General features: G+C 39.1%; 1 protein-coding gene across 1 annotated transcript in view; it reads right to left on the bottom strand.

Moving 5' to 3' along the window:
- LOC118767015 (short-chain collagen C4-like) overlaps nt 1-24,030 on the bottom strand; it is a 29,438-nt gene extending 5,408 nt beyond the window's left edge. The window contains exons 1-4 of the mRNA XM_036510921.1: nt 23,994-24,030; nt 22,483-22,547; nt 14,431-14,464; nt 11,638-11,712 (exon numbers count right to left, since the gene is read on the bottom strand). Of these exons, the coding sequence (XP_036366814.1) occupies nt 11,638-11,712; nt 14,431-14,464; nt 22,483-22,547; nt 23,994-24,030 (211 nt within the window). The remainder of the gene's footprint in view (nt 1-11,637; nt 11,713-14,430; nt 14,465-22,482; nt 22,548-23,993) is intronic.
- Between the last annotated feature and the right edge of the window lie 885 nt (nt 24,031-24,915).

Genomic DNA, 24,915 nt, shown 5'->3' with positions numbered 1-24,915 from the left:
TCTCTATTCACGAATGATTGGAAGCACAAGAGTGAACAGAATGCTGAATTGTAGATATAAACACAGTGAAGCGCCAGCTCGGGCATTTGATTCTCAGATGAAGAGGGCTTAGTACAATTCTCGACGTAGCGCTGCATATATACTCATATACACACAATACACGGCATAGTATATTAGAGTAACATTTTAGTTAGGAAGTTATTGTAAAGTAGAATATATTTTGAAATAAATTCAGGCAAGTGTCTTAGTATATAGTATTATGGACATATGGATAATAATGTGGAACTAATTCAAAGTTGGTGAAATTATAATTCATTAGTTAATGAGACATGGGTAAAAGACTTTAGCAATAAAATTAGTTCTTACTTGGTGTGTCATCAGGTTTATCGTCGAGAGATTTCTTGGAGATGAAACGGTTCTGTGAAAAAATAGAAATAGCATCATATAAATAGTACTTCAGAGTATTTATTATCGTTTAGAACTTAAAACAATGCAATAGATGACAACATATTCGGACAGGTATCATTGCCAACACTACCATCTCAACCCCTTAGGAATCTTGTAGAAAGCGCTTCAATCCAGTCAAAGGATTTTCTGAACAATATCAGATAATACAAGTCTGCTTTTCAAATGACATCGTTTGGTGAATCTAAGAAGATAGATAAACATGAATTTACGCCGATGTGAAAGTTCAAGGGCAAGTCTATCGCCCCATTGGTTCTCTGGTACCCGCCAATAAACAACCACAGTTCCTCCAAATTTACTCAATGAGTGATATAGGACAACAAACCCGACTAGAGGTGTCAAAATTTCCGATGATGGGTCGTGTTAGACACAGCGCACACTGCTGCAAAGGAGAGTATATCCACTGACAGCTTTTCGGTGCGTTCAAAAATCACAGAAAACCCAGCTCCAATTTTGCATGACAGGTTAGGGCCTGAAACACTCCAAACGGACGCATAGCATGTTGCTTAGTCGAATTAGCCCAGCATTTACTCTACAACTGTTTTGTTGTCAATGTTGCACTTTCCCATATCACCTGTTTTAAAATGACTGCAATATATTATATACCGGGTACGTCTGCTAGTACACACACACACACACATATATATATATACACACATATTTCTCCATATATATATATATATATATATATATATATGTATATATATATATATATATATATATATATATATATATATATGTATATATATACATGTATATATATAGTTAAATATAATCCAAACAAGAAAGCACAAAAAAAACATCAACGCGAGGACGTGGAACAAATATATTATTATTGGACGCTCAGGAAAGAAGGAAAGAAGGAGGGTTTAACGTTTCGGGTGGAGCTCTTCGTCGGAAACATACGAGAAGGAAAGTACAAGGGGAGGGAATACAGCGGAAAAAAAATCGCCAACGGTACACACGCCGTCACATTTTGAATGACCGGAAGGGAATGGGTGATGAAAAGTTCTTTCAAAGACAGGAGAGTGGTAGAGGAGGAGGAATGTGTGTGTAAGTGTGGATAAGAGCGTGCGCGGAGGTCTGCGTGTGCGTGTGTGTGTCTGTGTGTATGTGTGCAATGATGACACGTGTGTGTGTGTGTGTGTGGTTGTGGCTGTTAATCTTTGCGTGTTGTAGGGCTAGTAGTGTTAAGGTCAATGAAGAAGGAATTTGGCGTGGCTCCTTTTGTCTCTACCCCAGGTCAAGTAGTAGGTAATGCTAGTTTGAAGTATGTGTGTGTGTGCGTGTATGTATATGTTTCGTGTGTGTGTTTTGTTTGTCGTGTGTGTGTGTGTATGAATGTGTGTGTTCGTGTGAGTAGAAGTAGAGTTAGGTTGTGTGGCGAATAACTGTGCTTCACTTAGTGTATGTGTACGTGTGTGTGTATGTGGGTATGTGTGCAATAATGACACGTGTGTGTGTGTTTGAGTGTATATGTGTGTATGCGTAGAGTTTGTGTAGTGAGTAACTGTGCGTTTGTGTGTATAAATGTATGTATAATTGTGTGCCGTGTGTATGGGACGTACGTGTGGGTACATTTGTGTGTGTGTGTATGTAAGCGCGTGCGTCTTATATGTGCGTGTAGTTGTGTGTGCGTTTACGTGGGCGTTTGTATGTGTGTGTAAGCGTATATAATTGTGTATATACGTGTATCCATGGGGTTGTGAGTTTTCGGTGTGTGCATTTGTGTGCGTGTGTGCGAGCGTATGTGTGCGCATGTTTTTGCGTGCGTGTGTGTGTGTCTGTGTCTATATGTGTATACGTATGTGTATGTGTGTGTGCGCGTGTAGGCATATATTGCGTGTATGTATATGTATCGGTGTGTATGTGAAATTGTGCATGCGTGTGTGTATGGCGTGTTTTGGAGTTGTGTGGGAGTAATGTGCGTGCGTGTGCTTGTGTGCGTGTGTGCGTTTAAGTACGTGTATGTGCGTGTGTGTCTCTGCCCATGTGTGTATAAGTGTGTGCGTATCTGTATGAATATAGTTCGTTAAAGGTATATGTGGACATCTGTGCTGGTGTGTGTGTATGTACGTGTGTATGTGTGTGTGTGTGTGAATTGTGTGCGTATGATAGATTTATCTCCGTGATCACGGAGAATCGTTAGCGCGCCGGGCGAAATGCTTAGCGGTATTTCGTCTGCCGTTACGTTCTGAGTTCAAATTCCGCCGAGGTTGACTTTGCATTTCATCCTTTTAGGGTCGACTAAATAAGTACCAGTTACGCACTGGGGTCGATATAATCGACTTAATCTGTTTGTCTGTCCTTGTTTGTCCCCTCTGCGTTTAGCCCCTTGTGGGTAATAATGAAATAGGTGTATGTGGACATCTGTGCTGGTGTGTGTGTATGTACGTGTGTATGTGTGTGTGTGTTGTGTGCGTATGATACATATTTCTCCGTGATCACCGTTACAGACCAGGCTATCAGTTTTTGCTACACATCGCTGGTCACAATGCGCATCGCATTGTTTTAGCCTTTAAATGACGCCTCCCCGCAGGCCAACGAAAGAAAGGGAGAAAGTTGTAGCGAAAGAGTACAGCAGTGATCACAACAACCCTCTCCCTGAGCCTCGTGGAGCTTTAATCCCCAGCAATACAGAATCGAAACCGCGATCCTACAATCGTGAGTCCGCTGCCCAAAACACTGGGCCACTGCGTCTTCACACAGACATACATACATATATATATATATATATATATATATATATATATATATATATATATAAATATATATTTATATATATATATGTATATATATATATATAGATATATATATATATATATATATATGTGTGTGTATATATATATATATATATATAGAGAGAGAGAGAGAGAGAGAGAGAGGAGAGAGAAATACATATCAATATATACGTATGCACGTATACTTAGGCATACACACCATAAATATCACAAATGCACGTATCTACTTATACGCATACACACACACAAACGCACACATATATGTGAGTGGACATACACTGTATAGTGTGGTTCTTCGTGTACAATTGAGCACGTGTGTCTGTGTGCGTGCGTATGTGTGTGTGTTTGTGTTTATTTGTGCGTGTGTTTGTCCGTGTGTCTGTGTGTATGTATTTACATTCGTTCTTACATATTGTCATATATAAAAACCAACGTGAATTACAGTCAAACATTACGAAATTCACCGATCTACATTGGCACTCGCACGTTTTATTTTAAGTTGGAAAGAAAAGATTAAAAAAAACTCGCCTCACTTCCGTTCCTGATGGAGAGAAATAGATAAATGTGTGTAAATATGTACGTATTCCTATGTGTGCGTGTGTATGTTTGCATGTGTCTGTTTCTGTGCGTGTGTGTAAGTGTACATCTAGATATAATACTTAACACTAATATTAATAGGGCTAAACGTTGCAGCGACAGGGCATGGACATGCTAGAACCCCACCATTAGATTTTTTTCATTACGCACTTATTTCCCTCTCCAGGATTATGTCTGGTGAAAGAGCGATCGGACAGGAGTACAATTCCACCCTTCTATGTGTTTACTTGGGATGTGTGTTTATGTATGTATATATATATATATAGATATATATATATATATAGATAGATAGATAGATAGATAGATAGATAGATAGATAGATAGATAGATAGATAGAAAGATAGATAGATAGAAAGATAGATAAATAGATAGATAGATAGATAGATAGATAGATATATATATAGATAGATAGATAGATAGATAGATAGATAGATAGATAGATAGATATGTAGATAAATAGATTGATAGATAGATATGTATGTACATACATACGTAACTATATATGTGTGTATGTATATATGATATGTATATATATATATATATAGATGTATGGGTGTGTTTGTGTGTATAGCACACATAGTTTGTATGTATCTATGTTTTATATATGTGTCTGTTATTGTCGCACCACTATCGATTCTCAACTGATGTCGGTGTATTTACGTCCCCGTTACATAGCGGTTCGGGTAGAGATAACGATAGAATGAGCAATAGGCTTACAAAGAATAATTCCTGAAGTCACTTTGTTCTACTAAACGCTGTGCTCTCTTATGGCCGCAGTCAAATGACTGAAACGGGTAAAAGAATATATTTATATACAAACACACACACACACACACACACACACACACACACACACATATATATATATATATATAGATAAATGGAGAGAGAGAGAGAGAGATAGACAGAGAGATACAGTGATAGATACACACACGCATATATTTGTTTTTATATATATATCTATATATGTTCACGCACTAATATATTCATATATATGTATGTTTAGATATACATATATATGTATATTATATATACAAATATGCGTATATGTATATATATGTATGCTTAGGTGTGTGCGCCTGTGTTTTCGTGTGTAATTACGTGTGTGATCTTATGTGTGTGTGTGTGCTCCATAGGAACATATGTACGTGATTCATGCATACATCCTTACATCCATCCATCCATCGGTACGTACATACATCCACATATTAATACATACATACGTAAATGCATACATACATACATGCATATATAAATACATAAAGACATACATATATTAACACAAAATCCATGACTTACCGTTTTCGATTTCTCTTCCATTTATCCTATTCTTGAATCTTGATGAAGAATCACGATCGTCAGAACGAGAAGAACCCCAAAAGCTATGAGAGAAGAAATGGAATAACGCTGCGAAATATTCCTGGACAGTTGTGCGAAATCCATTCTGGTGACAGTTGTCGGTCGTACGTGATACTTCGTGTGGCTTCAACAAAAGATCGAGATGCGAGGTTTAAGCTGAAGACCTGTAACTGAATTCCACGTATTTATTGAGCGCACAACAACCCAGCTCTGGCATAGATCTTATCGTAAATTTATGAACCAATGCGATTGGTGGAACTGTAAAAGTGGGCGTGAACTTGTCTGACAGGTTTAATTATTGGAAAGAGATGGTTTGATATTGTCACACAATAATTAGCAAAATATTTTGATGAATGAGAGACACGTGTAAAGTGAAATGATTCCTGTTTCTGGATATATTATGATATATTTATTTACTAATGTTGTTATTTAATTTTATTTGTTTATTCTTGGGAAACCGTTATAATTTTCAGTGTGGGAAGTATTTCGTTCAACCAACAAATACACAGACACAAAGACAGACACACACACACACACACACACACACAAACACTGACACACACACACAGATACACACAAACACTGACACACTGACACACACACACTCACACACACACTTACACACACACACACACACACACTTTGACACACACACACTCATACACACACACACACTGACACAAACACACACACTAACACAGACACACACAGCAACTGACACACACACACACTGGCACACACACACACTGACACACCCACACACACACACATACACACACACTCACACACTGTTTGAATATTCAGTGTGGGAAGAATTTCGCTCAACCCAAACAGTAATCGCAAGACTTAATCTAATGAAGTCCGCTGTTCGGATTGGATTCTTCACAACAACCGTTAATCTGATTAGAAAAGTTTTATGTGAATATCAAAATCAAAACCTACCAATTCCCACCCACCCATACATACATATACACATACATGCATGCATACATACATACATACATACATACAGACACACACACATAAATACATACATACATTTTCACATACATACATACATACATATATACATACATAATACCCCAATACATACATCTATACATACACATATACATACATACACACATACATACACACATACTTACATATATACATACATACATTCATACATACCCCCATACATACATATATACATGCATACACACACATATATACATACATACACACATACATACAAACATACATACACACACGCATACATACATACATGTATACATACTTTCATATATTCGTACATACATGCATGCATATATGTATACATACTTACATACATACATACATGCATGCATACATACATACATACATACATACATACATACATACATACATACGTACATTCATACATACATACATGTATCTACGTATACATGTATGCATGCATGTATGTATGAATGTAAGCATGTATATATCGATAGACATATATACACATACATATATACATACATACATACATACTTAAATCCATCCATCCATCCATACATACATACATACATACATACTTGGTGGCTGCCCCCTCGTTATTGAGTATGGGCATTGCACGAAGCTTAATCAATGTTGTTATCGTGCAATGCCTGTGCATGAAGACTCTTTTTAAGCGAGGAAAGGCTGTGCACTGTGTCAATCCCACTCACTAATCAACACCTGCCATAATCCGAAAGGAAGAACAAGTCAACGTCATCGGTAACCACTGAGCCGCAGGTTTTATATCGGAGTTATCCCAGTTACCTGAGTTACCTTCTCCTAGAAGGAAGCCCTAACAAAGTCTAGGAGTCCTTCACTCCCAAAGGTTTAACCGATCGATCGGGTATTCAGTCCGATTATTTCTATGCATACATTCATGCATACATACATACATGCATACATGCATATATACATATATGCATACATGCATACATATATACATACATACATGCATACATGCATACATACATACATGCATGCATACATACATACATATATGTATACATACATACATACATACATACATACATGCATACATACATACATACATACATACATACATACAAAAATATCCTGTTCATGTTGTTGAAATTCCAATGAAAGATACTTGGAACTAAGTTAGAAGCCGTCTCTCTTTCTGTTGGCCAGAAATATTCTATTAAAACGAATAATGACATTCATACATATTTTTAGCTAGTCATTATCACTAGCTTTGAATATTTTTCTTCTTGTTTTATAAATCATAGCAAAACATACAGGTACAGTGTCTCCCATTTGAAACTCAATTCGCAAGTGCACCTTCCGTATGGACTGCATATGTACGGCGGAATTCCATAGTTATGATTAAATTTTCTTAGATGAAGCATATTAGACCCCTCAGATATAGTTTGACCTAATTTAATATATATATGTGTGTGTGTGCGTGTGTGTGTGTGTGTAACACTCTCGGTTTGGCCCTCGAAATAAGGTTAATTTGAAATAAGCTACAAAATAAATCTTACAGCCATGTCAGATTTCAACAAAGCCCCATAATTTTTCCTATCGTAATGGCGGGTTGCATATGCAGCTGCGCATGCTCTGTACAGCTTAAACACATGGCGGTCGTTTTAACTGTCTAATTATGCCGCTGAATCAAAAGATGAATTTGAAAATCTACCAGCGTCCGTATTCTCTGCAATTGTTTACGATTTACAACCAAGAAAATATTTGTAATCTAGAGAAGCGAATGCAGATTTACCCATCAGACTAATAATAGTGGGATAGTAAACATTAATAATCTTTATTGCAGCTTGATGTTGTTAACCGAAACCTTCGTTTATCTGACAAATATTCGACACCCTCCAACATACTGTCATGAATCCTATTGGATATAACGTGACGGTCACAACATCTCAGCCTTCTTACACACAGCATCCGTGCTTGCCCTGACTATATTTGCTCTCTTTACTCTCGCTTTTATGGGTGTTGTATTCGTTTTACATGAAATGTATTCAGCTTCTAGGATCCATCCTTTCTTCGGTTCTGGTATGTTTACGTAGATGAGTGAAAGAAATCGTCGTATTTGATGTTCTCTGCTGTCGAAATGAGGCAATTTTTCTGGTTGATTTTATTTCTTATTCTTGTATATCAGCGTTTAGTGTATGACGTGTATGTTGTGTGCATCGAGTTTCATTTTGTATCTTATTTTGAAGAGAGGTGGGAATTTTGTGATATAGATGTAGGTTGGCAGGACCAATACTCATTTATACTGTCTTTTGAGGGATTGATCGTGTAAATTCCACATGCTCAGAAAGCTTAAATTGAACATTTTGTGATATTTCTAAAGTAGACGATAAATAGGTTTTATAAGATATGGGGTAGGAATGGATCGGAAAGCTTTCCTGATTAATAACGGCAAATAGAATGGATTGTGTGGAAGTATTTGGTTGTTGTTGAAAGAATCAGTTAAGTTCTGTGCTATGTAATATAGCGGTTTATGGCTCCTTGTCAGAATCCGAGCTGTAATTTGAAAACCAAGATGTCTGAGATAGTAGCGTCGAGTATTAGATTTTCTAAGGCTGTGCATGAAAAGCTGATATAATTCTTTGGTGGTACTTTATTTGGGGTTTTGTTGAATCATGAGACAGAAGACAAAATACTGTTAAACAAAATAACATTTTATTTCAACGATAAGTTTGATAAACTGAAATCTTACAAAATGGTTTCTAGAATCATTTCGACAGATTTAGAATATTCTTGTTTTTTAGGATATTTCTGGCATTCTACGTCGCCTCTTTTGTATTGTTTGAATATCTTCTGTAAACTAGTACAACAGTTTATTGTAACGATAGACATACTTTAAAGAAAATATTAGGTAACACAATTAAAATTTTATGTTATTTCTTGTTATTCACAGTCATATTTTCATATGGAACCGAATTTAATTTCTATTCAATATTTACTGCACACAACGCAGGTTAATTCTTGACCTTGGACATACGGTGGACACGGCAATGAACCACAAGCAGCCTGAACGAAATATAATAGAGCTCCATCTTCGTTCTTGTAACCCGCTGGATCAGCTTCTGGTGCATAATCCACAAACACATATTCATGTGTGCCCTTATGACCAGAACCCGCGGTCATCAAATATCCTGAATATTCAGCTGTCCAACCAGCGTAACACTGTGTCCTGGCTGGTAACATCATAAAAACAGCAGGTTGTCGTGTCAAACAGACAGCGCACGGAACGTTGTGATCATGAATTGATTCAGCGTTAGCAAAAGAAAAGAGTTTATTTGAGTAGTGGGATATTTCATATTCACTGCCATGAATGTAACCACCTTTTTCAACTTCTGCCGTATAATTGGCCCAAATGGGATCGTTGGGTAGACACAAGAGATTACTTCCGCCACCAGTCTGGGAATAATGTTGTCCACCAACCACACCTAGAATTGGTAAGAATAAATCAAGTAAAAAAGATGTTAAGCAAAATTATATACGAAATAACGGAAACATTCATTACAATTTTTCACTTAAAAGAAGTCATGTTTACTCACGTGTGAACGAATTGTGGTGTATATATGTTGGTGTTTATGTTAGCGTAAGCTGTGTGTTGCTGAATCGTGGCTGTACATTTAACTTCTCATCATATATGTATATATATATATATACCCTTTTTTTCTTTTACTTGTTTCAGTCATTTGACAGCGGCCATTCTGGAGCACCGCCTTTAGTCGAGCATATCGACCCCGGGACTTATTCTTTGTGAGCCCAGTACTTATTCTATCGATCTCTTTTTGCCGAACGGCTAAGTGACGGGGACGTAAACACACCAGAATCGGTTGTCAAGCGATGGTGGGGGGGACAAACACAGACACACAAACATATACACGCACATACATATATGTATATATACTTACATTCCACAGGCTTCTTTCACTTTCCGTCTACCAAATCCACTCACAAGGCATTGGGCGGCCCGAGGCTAAAGCAGAAGACACTTGCCCAAGATGCCACGCAGTGGGACTGAACCCAGAACCATGTGGTTGGTAAGCAAGCTACTTACCACACAGCCACTCCTGCGCCTATATATATGTATATATATGTTGTATGTATACGGGTAAGTATTTGTGGTTACGACTCGGATTATTATTTATGTTTGCATGGGGTAGGTGTTTTTCGGTGGATGTCAATAGATGGAGGAAAAGAAACCCATGCACTCGTGTTTATCCGAAATGGAAAAGATGTTCACGTGTGAACGGAGATGTTTTGGGTGGTGGAAAGTGTAGGAGGTTTGAGTTGGACAATACGGGAGACGACGAGATGCAGAGAAGTGGTGGGTAACCGTCGATGAAATGTTGTTCAGTCGATCATACGAGAGTCAGTGGCTAAACCTCTCGTTTAGACTCGAACGAATCAGGCTTACATAGACGTTATGATCACACAGACCTTTTTTCATGCAATACACAGAAACGAGGTAGGAGGAAAAATTGTGAGGTTCAGTGATGGCTTAGTGCTTAAGAAGAATGGACGGCGGAGTGGGCGACCGATAAAGGATACGTGTAGTGTTTATAAGAGAGAAGATTCGGAGGACTTTTAGGGATTGTGAGGTTGATTGGGGAAGACGTTTGTAGCAGCAGTTTTGAATTGGAAGTTTCGGAATTACCTTACAAAGATATACTGGATAATTAATGAGGTGATGTGGTGCATGAAAAGAGCAAGGTTTTAGCGATAGGACGATTTCGGTGAGGCGGAGAAGAATAGAAGTGCATTCCGTACTCTGTTGTGTTCTCTCACTAATATTTAGTCTCTCTATATTTTACTTAATGAATAAAGTCCTTAGCTTTTTCCATCAGTTACATGTGGCTTGTCCAGTCCTCATTCTACATTGTGCTTTCATTCCATTAACCATTTACAGTCACTGTCATCAATTCTAATAGACTCTATTCAATTTAGCCCACACCTACGATCATTGGGCACTCTAGTTAAAGATAGTCAAGTGGCCACTTTTCAGCTCATGTCGCTCACGTACAATACCACCATCCGTAGCCAGTACACTTGATCACCAGTCAGCAGCCTCGGTATTTGATATCTACACTCCATACAAGTCAGCCAGGAGTCCTTGATCGCTATACTGGATTCCCGTCTAGTCCTATCTATAACTTAATGTAGAGATATCTATATTCTGTAGTTAGACAACCGCCTATTCACTTGGTCCGTAGTAGACAACATTTAAATTCTGATTTGACCAAATACCTACATAGGAGTAAGCAGTCTTGTGCAGACTCTATAGGGTCTATAGGTATCGTTTCAAACGTGATATGTCATCAAATGATTTGCTTGAGTGTGTGGGCGTGTGCGTGAGAGAGACGGAGAGGGAGAGAGACGACAGAAAGAGAAAATGAAGGAATAAAAAGAGAAGAAGAGAAAGATAAAGAGAGAAAGAGAGAACAGAAGTATAGTTTATACTAACCGTCATATACAAGGCTTGAATTAGTAGGACAAGTAGTTCTGCCCCACCGAGTATACAATGATCCGAGACCGGGTTCTGTGAAATTAAAATGAAACAATTTAGTTTAAAAGAAAGAATTCTTGTATCCTATACAAAGGAAGTTGTTGGCTTGGAAGGAATTGATAGAGAGGAGAGAAATTTAGAATTTAAGAGAAAAAGAATTAGTGAATGAATGAAAATCAGAATGAAAGAAGTAAATGATTCGCTAAGAATAAATTTTAAACGAAGAAAATTAGTCATTTGTCTATTGAGCCTGTTGTTGACGTTGATGTCAACGAATTGAGAGATTAATCTCAGAATATCAGAATGTGTATTTGTCTCCCTTATGAATGGATGTTTGTTTTGTTGTTGAACTTGGATGTGAGTATATATATTTGTGACCGTAATAATGATAAAGTCTTTTTTAGATATGTAGCCATATTATCAATTCTTGGTACTGGATTGGTCAATTACAAATATCAGGTTGGTGCTTGGCGCGAATCAGGCCATCATAGCCTCAATATGCAATGGGCTCGAAGGAATAGCCATAACGCGTCATTCATCGAGAGGGATAACAGCATTTGCGTCCGGATCTTGGATGAAGGAGTCCATTTGGGAAATATTTTTCAGTCTCCACCCAACTCAAATTGGGATGCATGGGAAGGGAAAACAAAATATGTGTGTTCCATGTCACCGAAGCCGGTCCACAAGGGGTCATCCGTTCATAATTGAGAATTAGACTGTCAAAACCGGACGAGACAAAACGTTGCCTGTTATATATAATCAGTCTCCTCAAGAAAGCTTCATTGCTTCGGAGGCGCACACTTGGAATTAGGTTGGAAACTCCACCGTGCAGTTGTGGTGCCAACTATGTCTGCATAGGCGGAAGTGGGATGCTCACAATCCCTGGCTTTCGGATTGGATTATGAAGTGAATCCCACTAGGTATTAAGGGATACCTCCTGAAGCTCAAGCAGAATGAAGGAGTGGTGTAGCTGCTGGAAGTAAATGCACCCAATAGCGAGGCCAAATACAAATGCTTCCTTAACAAAGTCACTGCAGCTTTGGATATATTTGGGGTAAAGTCATTTGTCTTACTAGGAGACTTCCGTGCACACTTTGGCGCTGATAACCGCAAGAAGTATTGATTGGGTGGAATGGCGTCACACACCTTAATGTGGTGGCCATACTAGTCTTCTGGACTCTCTATGATATAGATATCGTTTTAAGACGGTTGTTTATAAGGGTACTTGGAATAGAAATGCTTAGTGACAGAAATTCTTGATAGATGTTGTTGTCGTCTCAGTCATCTTTGAGTCTGCGCTGGACCTTCGGGTTATAAGTAGTGGGGAGAGTTGTCAACTGACCACTACAAAGATGTCTGAAACCGGAAGATGCCTACAGTTGGGAGAACCCAGTAAATTGGTAAGTCCAGTGCGACCTGCAGAATAAAGTTGAAAGCAGTAGTGGATGATGGAATAAGAAACAAAATTGTGGATAATATTGCATCCAAATTGAGAGAGACCCACATGAATAAACTTGGGCATCGAAATTGATTAGTGATTGTATTATTTTTGTCGAACTAAAGTCACTGAAAAGTGATAAAGCTGCTGGAGAGAAATACGTTCGTCTTGATAATTTAAAACCCTTAAATACTCAGGGTATTCCTTGAGTGACCCATGTATGCTAGGTGGAATGGGGCATCAAAGAAAACACGAGGGCAATGTCAATCCGGGGTAATAACCACAGATTTTTTTAAGACAAAGTCTACTCTACATGTCTAGAAAAGATACGTAGGGAAATTGTCGCGTCCAGGACTACTGTCCTGGAAACAGTACACCCGACCAGATATGAGTTCAAAGCAGATCTTCGAGAAAATGTTGAAATATATCCAAGGGGAATACGCTGTACACCACGTGCCGTGGGGCATGTTCAGGATGGTTTACCAGGAAAGTGAGATTATTGGGCAAATACTTTTTACCGTAAAATACTCGTACGGATGTCCAAATGTTTGTTTTTGTGCAAAAGCCGAATGTTTTCAACATGGTGTTTGGACTTCAATAGAAGAGTGCATTGTTAGTGCTTCTTCTCACATTTCTTATGGTCTGGTTGAGCAAGGCTCAGCCATTTTAGAAGAAGTATCTCATTTCGTCTGTATGGGGTCGGTCGACTGCTATTTGCAGACGACATGCTGCTATCTGACTCATGTCATGTTCACTTTCGACACGCATTGAATGGGTTGGCTGCCGAGTGCTCCAAGGCAGGGATGACTAACACACACTCTGCAGGAAAGTGGAACATCGTTACTTCGGGAATCTATTCACGAGTGATTGGAAGCACAACACTGAACAGATTGCTAAATTCTAGATATAAACGCATTGATGCGCTAGGTCGGGCATTCGATTCTCAGACGAACAATAGTTCGTACACTTATCGACGTAGCGCTGCACACGCACACACATACACACACACTCATATACACACAATTAATGTCATAGTATAACAGAGTAACATTTTATTAAGGAAATTATTGTAAAGAAAAATGTATTTCAAAAGAAATTTAGACTAGTGTCTTAGTATATATTACTGAAGAAATATGAATAGTGATGTAGAGACAATTCAACTTTGGTGAAATTATAAATCGTTAAGGAGACACGGGTGAATGACTTTAGCTAAACACTGTAGAACTGGAAGCTGGATACTTTATAATATTTAATCTCATTCCTGAACATTTCTTCAAAGTTATTGTCTTATACAATATAAAATTAGTTCTTACTTGGGGTGTCATCAGGTTTATCGTCGCAAGATTTCTTGGAGATGACACGGTTCTGTGGAAAAATAGAGAGTATTTATTATCGTTTAGAACTGAAAAGAATGCAATATATGACAACATTTTCGGACAGCATTTTATGAAGATGTGGGTGACGTCGACATTGTCCATTCCACCAAATCTATTATATCGTGTTACATCTTGGAGGTTTGCTGGAACTGCATGCCTTTCTGTGAATCTGGTATTTCATTATTTCATGCTTGTATATGGCAAAGCATACACATTACATAAACAGCTAATATCCCTGTTCATTGTCAAGAGTAGACTAATTTTGCTATCTAAAATCGCTGGTAGTTTGAAGATTACTATAAACGTAGACTTGCGCATTCTGCTGACGCGCAAGAAAGCCCGACGCCAACCTTTCATGTACGGCGTCCTAATCCGCTGTAGGACTTTTCCACTGCGTCCTTAGGAGAAACTGTCAAGGCAATATGAAGCAATATTTAAAAGTAGTTTGAATTGATGCAAAAGCTCTATTGCCTTGATATTATTTAGTATAGTTATCCATCATGATCACTGAAGAGTCGGGCATTTCTAGCACTGGCGAATAATATTCCGGATTGAAGCTCGAAGGTCAATATATCATTTGGCGTTCAATGGAATATCACAAATGTTTGTAAGAAAAATGTTTGGGAACATATATAGTAGGTTATAAATTGACTGCATACGAAAGGGATGAGGATTAGATATTTTGTACACGGGTGCTATATAAACTGGTTATTCACTCCTTAAATATAGTGTGTATATGTAGATGTATAAATGGAAGTGCATAAAAATTTATATATATATATATATACATATATATATATGTTTATACATATATATATAACATATGTTTGTGTGTATGTGTTTATATATATATATGTATATATATATATATATATATATATATATATATATATATATATATATGTATATATATATATATATGTATATATATATATATATGTATATGTATTTATATATATATATATATATGTATATATATATATAACATATGTTTGTGTGTATGTGTTTATATATATATATGTATATATATATATATATATATATATATATATATGTATATATATATATATATGTATATATATATATATGTATATATATATATATGTATTTATATATATATATATATATATATATATATATATATATATATATATATATATATATAATAAGTATTAGGGAATAAATCCAAACTTACAGGGAAAAATCAGATTTAGGATTGAATCCAATTTTATAGTAAAATATTATATTATATTAAATTAGAGACAAAACCACTATTATGCAAATCAAACAAAGAAAGACTTAAGCCAATACATAAATTTATTTATATTTTTTAGAAATTTAACAATTATTAATATCCCCTTCGATCGTTTCATGTCTTCTTTCATCATATCTTTGAGTAGTAGACATTCTTCAGGTGGTTTCAAAACCTAAAATATAATCAATATTTTTAAGATATAAATAATCTATATAATCTAAAATAATAATTTACTTATAGTAAACTCTATTATTAAATATGATTATATCGAAATCGACTATAATGTTAAATATTATCTTTAATTTATAAGGTAGAAAATCCATATTCTAATATTCATTTAAGTAAATATCTACTTATATAGATATTTGAAATGACTAATATATATAAATTATCAATGAAATATATATATATATTATAATCAAGATCTAAAATAATCTTTTTGAGTGCTTTTCCAAGGGAGGAATTCGCCCGTAGGGGCAGTTTCAAACCCATTTCATTTCTGTAATTTTCTTGTAGAACGCTGGTCGCGTTCTTTTATGGATCAGCATTTTCCTAGTCTGGAAACGATAGGAGAAAAAAAGAACGTACGCACGCAAAGTGCAAACATGAATATCGGTGGAATGAACGCTGCAACCACATGCGGTAACATTCCTGTCACCACCACCACCACCACTAACAACAGCAACCACGAAACTACTACTGCTACCACCACCACCTCCACCACCACCACCACCACCACCACCACCACCACCACTACCACGACCAACATAAATGTTAAAAATAAAACTCACACGAAAACTATTGACAAAAACAACAGCAACAACATGAACAACAATAAAAATGAACTATCTAATAGTGAAGATGTTAATACAAAAAAATCAACAACACCAGTAAATTTCGCTGACGTTCTTCGCCAGAAGAAGGAGATTGTAACATTTACAAATTAAGAGCTCATAGAAACAAGAGCTCTCTTTACAACCCGTGGACAAGATTTAGTGCTGCATACACCTCAACACATAAAGCAAGAAATAGAAAATAAGACAATTATTTATAAAATTATAAGAAAAAACAAAAAACTAAATGAACAGATTACAAAAACAGATGTAGAAAAATGCTTAAAAAACATAATGAAAGAAAAAGAATATATAAACTGGGGTCCCCAGTTTAACACAGTAGAGGTCCGCTTCCCTAACCAGGAAGTGGCAAAAGCTCACTCTACTGAGTCTCTGGGAAATGATGAAATCATCATGGTCCCATACTATAAAAACCAGAGAGTGAGTGGAATCACTATTAAAAATGTACCTCCCGAGATTCCTAACAAATGGATAACAGTGGCAATGTGTTACCATTTAAAAAATATCAACATTTTGGAAACCGCCGTGTACCTTGGCGACATTTGGGGTGGGAAGACAATAGTGGTGACCAAACAGATTGAGGGGGCCTCTATCGAGAGCCTACCGGATAAGATCCACTTGGAAAATGGGCAATGCCTATATGTTGTAGCAAAAGGCAAAAAGCCTAGATGCTACAACTGTGGCAGCCCCGAACATTTAATTGCCAAGTGCGCTCTGTTACAGAAAAAACAAGAAAGAACAAATCAGAAAACAAATAAAAAACCCTTGTTGCCAACACCAACACCAACACTCTCAATTATGGAACAATGCCAAGAAAAACAACAAACCAGCAAACAAACCCCAACAACATCACCAAGAAAAGAAACAGTACCAACACAATCACCGTTGACGTTGTCTCTTCTAATTAAACATGTTGAATCAACAAAAAATAGACAAACACCCACACCCAGGACGACAATTAAAAAGACAGAAAACAGTGACGAGAAGACAAATTCTACACCTAACACCACAACAACACAAACACCGCACAAAACATCAACAATTTTTACAAGCATACATAGTAATGCAAATGCTTTGCCTTTACCTTCTACTGATACGTCGGACGACGAAAGTTCGACGGAATGGCAAATAGCCACAGGGGGTAAAAGGAAAAGATCCCAAAAATCCACCAAACAAGGAAGTAAAGTAGGGAGATATCTAACTCCAGACAACATTCCCCTAGACAATCAAAAAAGCTATGAAACCGTAAAACCACACACACAACTAACTGCAATAGACACAGACAATAAAGAATTAATGGACTACATCACATCCAGCACGGTCATCTGTGAAGATGACTTTAAGAGAAACAATCATCCGCACACCACACCACCGAAACACATCAGAATTTTACACATAACACAAGCACAACATCACATACTAAAAACAATATTTCCGAATGCGGTTGGCGGGTTTCAACGATACCTGTCGAAAAAACTATACAAACACCTCATCAAAAACAATACAAAAGAAGAAGAAAAAATGAAACTTTTAAAATGAGTAAGTGACCTCCCCTCTTGCCTCTTGTCTCTTCTAATGTAGTGTGTAAAACACAATTTCCGTAAATGTCAAGTATGCTTAAATTAGGTTGTGTGAATGCGCGTGGCTTGGCGTCGGCTTGGAAGCAAGGTTACCTTCTAAACGACATCAAGTCACTAAATGTGGATATAGTAGCTATCAGTGAAACCAGACTCAGTAAGCCGCGGGCCCTCGAGTCCATGTTTGGCAATCAATTTGACATTTATTTTTCTCCCTGTCTGCCGGACATGGGTGGTGGAGGTACCGCGGTGCTTTTTCGAAAGAGTCTAAATGTAAAAATAAGAGCAATATTCCTAGACCCGGAGGGTAGGCTGGTTGTCTTGGACGTGGATGGCAGAAATGGGTGTGCATTCCGTCTGATGGCATTTTATGCACCATCCTTAACAGGTCGGGCGGATTTCTTCAGACGTCTAGAGGTTTTCCTGGGTACGTCTAGACCTTTACTGTTAGTAGGGGATTGGAACGCTACCTTGGACACGCATCTAGATTATGTGGGAAGGGATAGGAATAGAAGGGGGTGTAAGAGCCTCAAAGACCTGTTCAGACGTTTCCATTTGTCTGACAGGTTCCGACTCGACCATCCGAACGTGCCAACGTGGACTTGGACAAACCGCGTCGGATCGTCGAGATCTTATCTAGATAGAATTCTATGCAGGACAGCGGATAGGGATAGTGTAGGATGTCCACAATTTAAAATAGTCAGCTACACAGATTACAAATTTGTTACGTGTACGCTCGACTTAGATAAAACACATAGGCAGGGTCCCGGTTACTGGAAACTGAACACGTCGCTGTTAGCGCGACAGGTTTACAGGAACCGGATTAGCGAGTTAATTAAGAGGGCGCTGACGGGAGCCGTCGTTAACAACCGCTGGTGGTACGCCCTGAAAATGGCAATAAAATCGGAATTAATTAGGTTTAGCAAGGAATTAGCGATAAAACGAAATAGAGTAGAGGGAGACTTGGTTAAGAAACTAGAAGAGGCACTTACCACTGGCAGCGCAACCAACGTGCTGGCTGCGAGGATGGCCCTCGACCAACACCTCAACGCCAAGCACGAAGGTTGCGTCGTCAGAGCTAAAATGCGTGCCTTAAGGAACGAAGGGATCGAAGTTGCGCGAGAGGCCCGGGTAGCGGAGGAGCAGCGTGGCAACAGAGCCACCATTCGGTCTCTAATAGATCAACAGGGATGCAGTTTACTCGAACCCGAAAGGATGTGTGAGGCCTTTCAACAGCACTTTGCTCGACTGTTTGGTGCGATTGGTGGGTCGGAACGCGGGATGGATTTCAGTGCCTACCTGACCGACCTGCCGCGGCTCTCAGCAAGAGAAGCGGAGTGTTGTGAAAGTCCCATCACAGCCGCTGACGTGTGGGATGCGATGGCGGGCTGCGTGAGGGATAAGTCGCCTGGATTGGATGGTTTACCCTACGAGCTGTTTTGTCGAATGCCAGACTTGTTTGGCGACCTCTTGGCATCAGTCTACTGCAACTGGCAACAAAACGGGAGAATCCCCGGTTTCGTGAGCCGAGGTGCAGTAACGTTGCTGAAGAAAGACCGAAACAAGGGGAATTTTATAGATAATTTCAGGCCCATCACTCTGCTCAACGCAGATTTGAAAATTTTGGCCAAAGTAATAGCCGAGAGGTTGGCGCTTGTCATTGGTAAACTAGTCGACAGGGCGCAAACATGCGCCGTGCCGGGCAGAACCATACATGACAACCTCTATCTGATGCGCTACATTGTGGACAGGGTAGTTAAGGATCCTGGCATGGGTGGGGCGCTGATAAATTTGGATCAGTCTAAAGCCTTCGATAGGGTCGACCATCGGTACTTGGCGGCCGTCCTCAGGGCGGCTGGCTTCGGTCCCGTCTTCCGCGGTTGGATCGCTGCCTTGTATAGCGGCATCCGATCGGTGATTCGGGTGAACGGTCACCTGTCGAAACCGTTTGACATCACGCGTTCGGTCCGTCAGGGGTGTCCCCTGTCGGCGCTTCTGTATGTATTGACTCTCGAACCGCTACTGCGGAAGCTGGCGACACTGAGGGGCATCCCACGGGAACTGGGTTGCGGGACGAGCGTGTCAGTATATGCGGAAGATGTCACCGTCATAGTGTCGAGCGACAAACACATCAAGATGATTGGCGAGACACTAAGAGAATACGAAACGGTGACGGGAGCAAAGGTTAACCCGGAAAAGTCAGTGGATTTGCTACTCGGCACCTGGAGAAGCAAGCCCATGCCGTCCGACTGCGGCTCAGTAGTGGGACGCTGGACGGACGGACCGGTTAAATTGCTCGGGGTCTGGTTCAGTCCGGACCTCCAAATGGATAAGAACTGGGACGAGATCACGAGTAGAGTGGTCGCTCTCAGTCAAACATGGGCCGAGAGAAAGCTGTCTCTAAAAGGCCGGGCGGAGGTGGCGAACGCGTACATCGCATCCGTCATCGATTACCGCCTGACCGTCGTTCCTTGTCCCGACGCCACCATCACCAAACTGGAACGCATACTCTTCCGCTTCCTGTGGAAGTGTGGCGTTCCGATGGTGAGGAAGTCCATTTGCTGTCAACATCCTTTGAATGGAGGACTGGGCATGCCGTGGTTGATGATGCGCAGGCATGCGCTGAGACTGCGACATCTCTGGAAATTCATCGACGACGGTGAACAGGTGTGGGCGCCGTTTGTGAGGCGCGACTTCCCGCAGCTCGTCTCACCGACCGAACTGCAAACGTGGATCAAAAAGAGACCGAAACTGGGCGATTGGCACCGAGAGTGTCGCCAAGCTCTACAGCAGCTCTGCCGTTCGGGGTCAAACTTGTGCAACTTACAAACGACTAAAGCGTTCTATAGAGGACTAGTGGAGGGGAGGTCCGACGACACACTCGGGGCAAACCTGGGCGTCGACGAAGAATTCCTAACCCGCCTGTTCAGGACGACGTTCGGGCCGGGGCCTATGGATAACTTCCAGAAATCCCTGGCTTGGCAGTGCTATCGAGACGCACTACCTGTTCGAGAGAAGAGCTACAGACACGGTTCGAAAACCATCACCGGACCGACCTGCCCGAGATGCGGTCAGAGCGACGAAACCGTTCTGCACGCACTCGTGCGGTGTCCAGATATTTCAGAGCTGTGGTCCTTCGTCGAACAGCTGTTGTCACGTGTAGGTCGGGCTCGCCTATCGGCCGAGTCTATCGTCAATATTGTTCCACCACCTTCCTTTAAACGGGAAGGGAAAACGGTTTTCGTTACGCTGATGGCTATGGCGAAAGAATGTGTGTGGTGGACGCGTTTGAAAAGACTGCAAACAAACACCTTCCTCTCTGGTTAGTTTCTCGTCAACTTTTTCAAGTATCACTTGAAAAGGAGGATGAGAATAGAGAGGAAGGCTTTGTCGAACGAATGTTTTAATAAAAAGTGGGTAAAAGTGGCAAAAATGGTCAGTATGAAAGACGACACTATTTAAAGCATAAATCTGTAACCAAAAGAGACAACGAGAAGTAAGGCGACTTACTCATGTGTTCTTTTTCGAATTGTCTGAGGTGACCTTGGTCTTTTTTGTAGGTTTTTCTCTCCAAGGCTACACCTAAACTGTGAACCTTATATATATATATATATATATATATATATATTGCCTTTTTATACACCACACAACCCACAGATCCCTATTGATCAAACGTGTTTTTGTTTTTGTTTTTTTTGTGCCCCACCCAACCCACCTCGAAAAGAAAAAATTCTACATTGTATTTCGTCCATTTTTATTCTGTGTTTAGCCCTGTGTGGCTACAATAAAAAGTTATCTATCTATCTATCTATCTATCTATCTATCTATCTATCTATCTATCTATCTATCTATCTATCTATCTATCTATCCATCCCATCTATCTATCTATTTATCTATCTATCTATCTATCTATCTATCTATCTATCTATCTATCTATCTATCTATCTATCTAACTATCTTTCTGTCTGTCTGTCTGTCTGTCTATCTACCTACCTATCTCTCTCTCTCTCTGACTCTCTGTCTGTCTGTCTATCCCCAAATCTATCAATCCATACTCACACACATATTTACACACACGCACACATACATAATACATACACACATATTTACACACACGCACACATACATAATACACATACACATATTTACACACACTCACACATGCATAATACGTACACACATATTCACACACAAGCACACATACATAATACATACACACATATTCACACACACGCACACATACATACCTAAATAAATACATGCATACAGACATACATATGTTAACACAAAATCCATGACTTACCGTTTTTGATGGGAGCACAATATTGACGGTCTCAGGACGACAAAGCAGATCAAGAAGGGAACAACCTTTAATAATTGAGAATTAAAACGTCAAAATTGTTAGATATAATCTGCCTGTAAGATATAATCGGTGTCTCCTCTACAAAATTTCCTTTCTCCGATAGCGTACACTTGGATATAGGCTTGAAACTCCACTACGCAACTGTGCTGCCAACAATGTCTCCACAGGTAGGATTAGGATACTCTCAATCCCCAGCTTTCGGATTGTATTATGGAGTGAAACCGACTAAGTGTGAGGGTTCACCCCTTGAAACTAAGGCTGAATATGAAGGACCACTGTTGCTGCTGGAAGTATAAGCAGCAAACACCGAGGTCAAATACAAATCCTTCCTAAGCAAATTCACCTCAGCTTTAGATATATTTGGGGTAAAGTCATTTGTCCTGCAAGGAGACTTCAGTGCACACCTTGGCACTGATAACCGTGACAAGGATTGATTGGAAGGAATGTCGTCAGTGAACTTAATGGAGAGATCATAGCAGCCTTCTGTGCAGGATACACACTCTCCACTCTATGGTATAGATATTATTTTAAGACAGGGATATTTATAAGGGTACCTGGCATAGAAATACTTGGTGACAGAGGTTTCTGATTGAGTTCGGTCCTCTTTCACTCTTTGCTGAACGTTTGTGTAAGAAGAAGGGTGGAGTTATCAACTCGTCACTACCTAAATGTCTAAAAACCTGAAAATTCCTACAGTTTACCGAACACTTGAAATTGGTAAGTCCAATTCGACTTACAGAATACAGTTGGAAGCCGCAGTGGATGCTGGGATCAGAAACAAAAATGTGGAGACTTTTGCATCCAAATTGAGAGTGACCCGCCTGAATGAAGTTGGACCTCGAAATGGATTCGTGATTGTATTATTTTATTCAGCAGGTTCTTCTTCGGTTGAACGCTTATTTGAGCTAAACTCACTTAAAAGTGATAAAGCTGCTGGTGATAAGCACGTTCGGCTTGATATTTTAGAAACCTTAAATACAGATGGTATTCTCTGAGTGACCCATGTATGCTAGGTGGATGGGACCTCTGGAAAAAACACCAAGGCAATGGTAATATGGAGTGACAGTCACAATTTTTTCAAACAAAGATCAAAGAGTGTGTTCTAATTATAGAAAAGTCTACACTTGATGTCAGGAAAAGATATGTAGGGAAATTGTCGCGCCCAAGATTACCGTCCGCCACGCGGTACACTTGACCAGATAGTCATTCAAAGACAGATCTTCCAGCAAAATTTGAAGCATTTCCAAGCTTTAGACGCTGTAAACCACGAAAAGGCACACGATCACGTGTCCTGGGGAATGTTGTGGATGGTTTACCAGGAAGGTGAGTTTAATGGGCAAATACTGGCTGCCATATGGATGTTCAAATGATTGTATTTCTGTAAAAGTCGAAAGTTTTCAACGTGAAGGTTTCACTTAGTTGAAGTGTGCATTGTTAGTGCTCCTTCTCACGTTCTTTTTTGTCAACTGGTTGAATATGCGCAGCCATTGTGGTAGAGGTAACCTAATTCATCTCTACGTGATCGGTCGACTGTTATTTGTAGACGACATGCTGCTTGGTACAATTATCGACGTAGCAATGCATATATACTCATATACACAATAAATGGCATTGTATATTAGAGTAACATTTTATTTAGGAAATTATTGTAAAGTAGAATATATTTTGAAATAAATTCAGGCAAGTGTCTTAGTATATATTATTGTGGACATATGGATAGTAATGTGGAACTAATTCAAAGTTGGTGAAATTATAAATCATTGGTTAAGGAGACACGGGTAAAATACTTTAGCTATAAAATTAGTTCTTACTTGGTGTGTCATCAGGTTTATCGTCGAGAGATTTCTTGGAGATGAAACGGTTCTGTGAAAAAATAGAAATAGCATCATATAAATAGAACTTCAGGGTATTCATTATCGTTTAGAACTTAAAACAATGCAATAGATGACAACATATTCGGACAGGTATCATTGCCAACACTACCATCTCAACACCTTAGGAATCTTCTAGAAGGCGTTTCAATCCAGTCAAAGGATTTTATGAACAATATCAGACAATACAACTCTGCATTTCAAATGACATCGTTTGGTGAATCTAAGAAGATAGATAAACATGAATTTACGCCGACGTCAAAGTTCAAGGGCAAGTCTATCCCCTCATTGGTTCTCTGGTACCCGCGAATGAACAACCACAGTTCCTCCAAATTTACTCTATGAGTGATGTAGGACAACAAACCCGACGTGAGGTGCCAAAATTTCCGATGATGGGTCGTGTTAGACACAGCGCACACTGCTGCAAAGGAGAGTATATCCACTGACAGCTTTTCGGTGCGTTCAAAAATCACACAAACCCCACCTTTAATTTTGCATGACA

The sequence above is a fragment of the Octopus sinensis genome, linkage group LG18, assembly GCF_006345805.1.
Source record: "Octopus sinensis linkage group LG18, ASM634580v1, whole genome shotgun sequence".
In the NCBI taxonomy this organism is placed as follows: domain Eukaryota; kingdom Metazoa; phylum Mollusca; class Cephalopoda; order Octopoda; family Octopodidae; genus Octopus; species Octopus sinensis.
The sequence above is the reverse complement of the archived record's forward strand: the minus strand, read 5'-3'. Positions and strand labels throughout refer to the sequence as shown.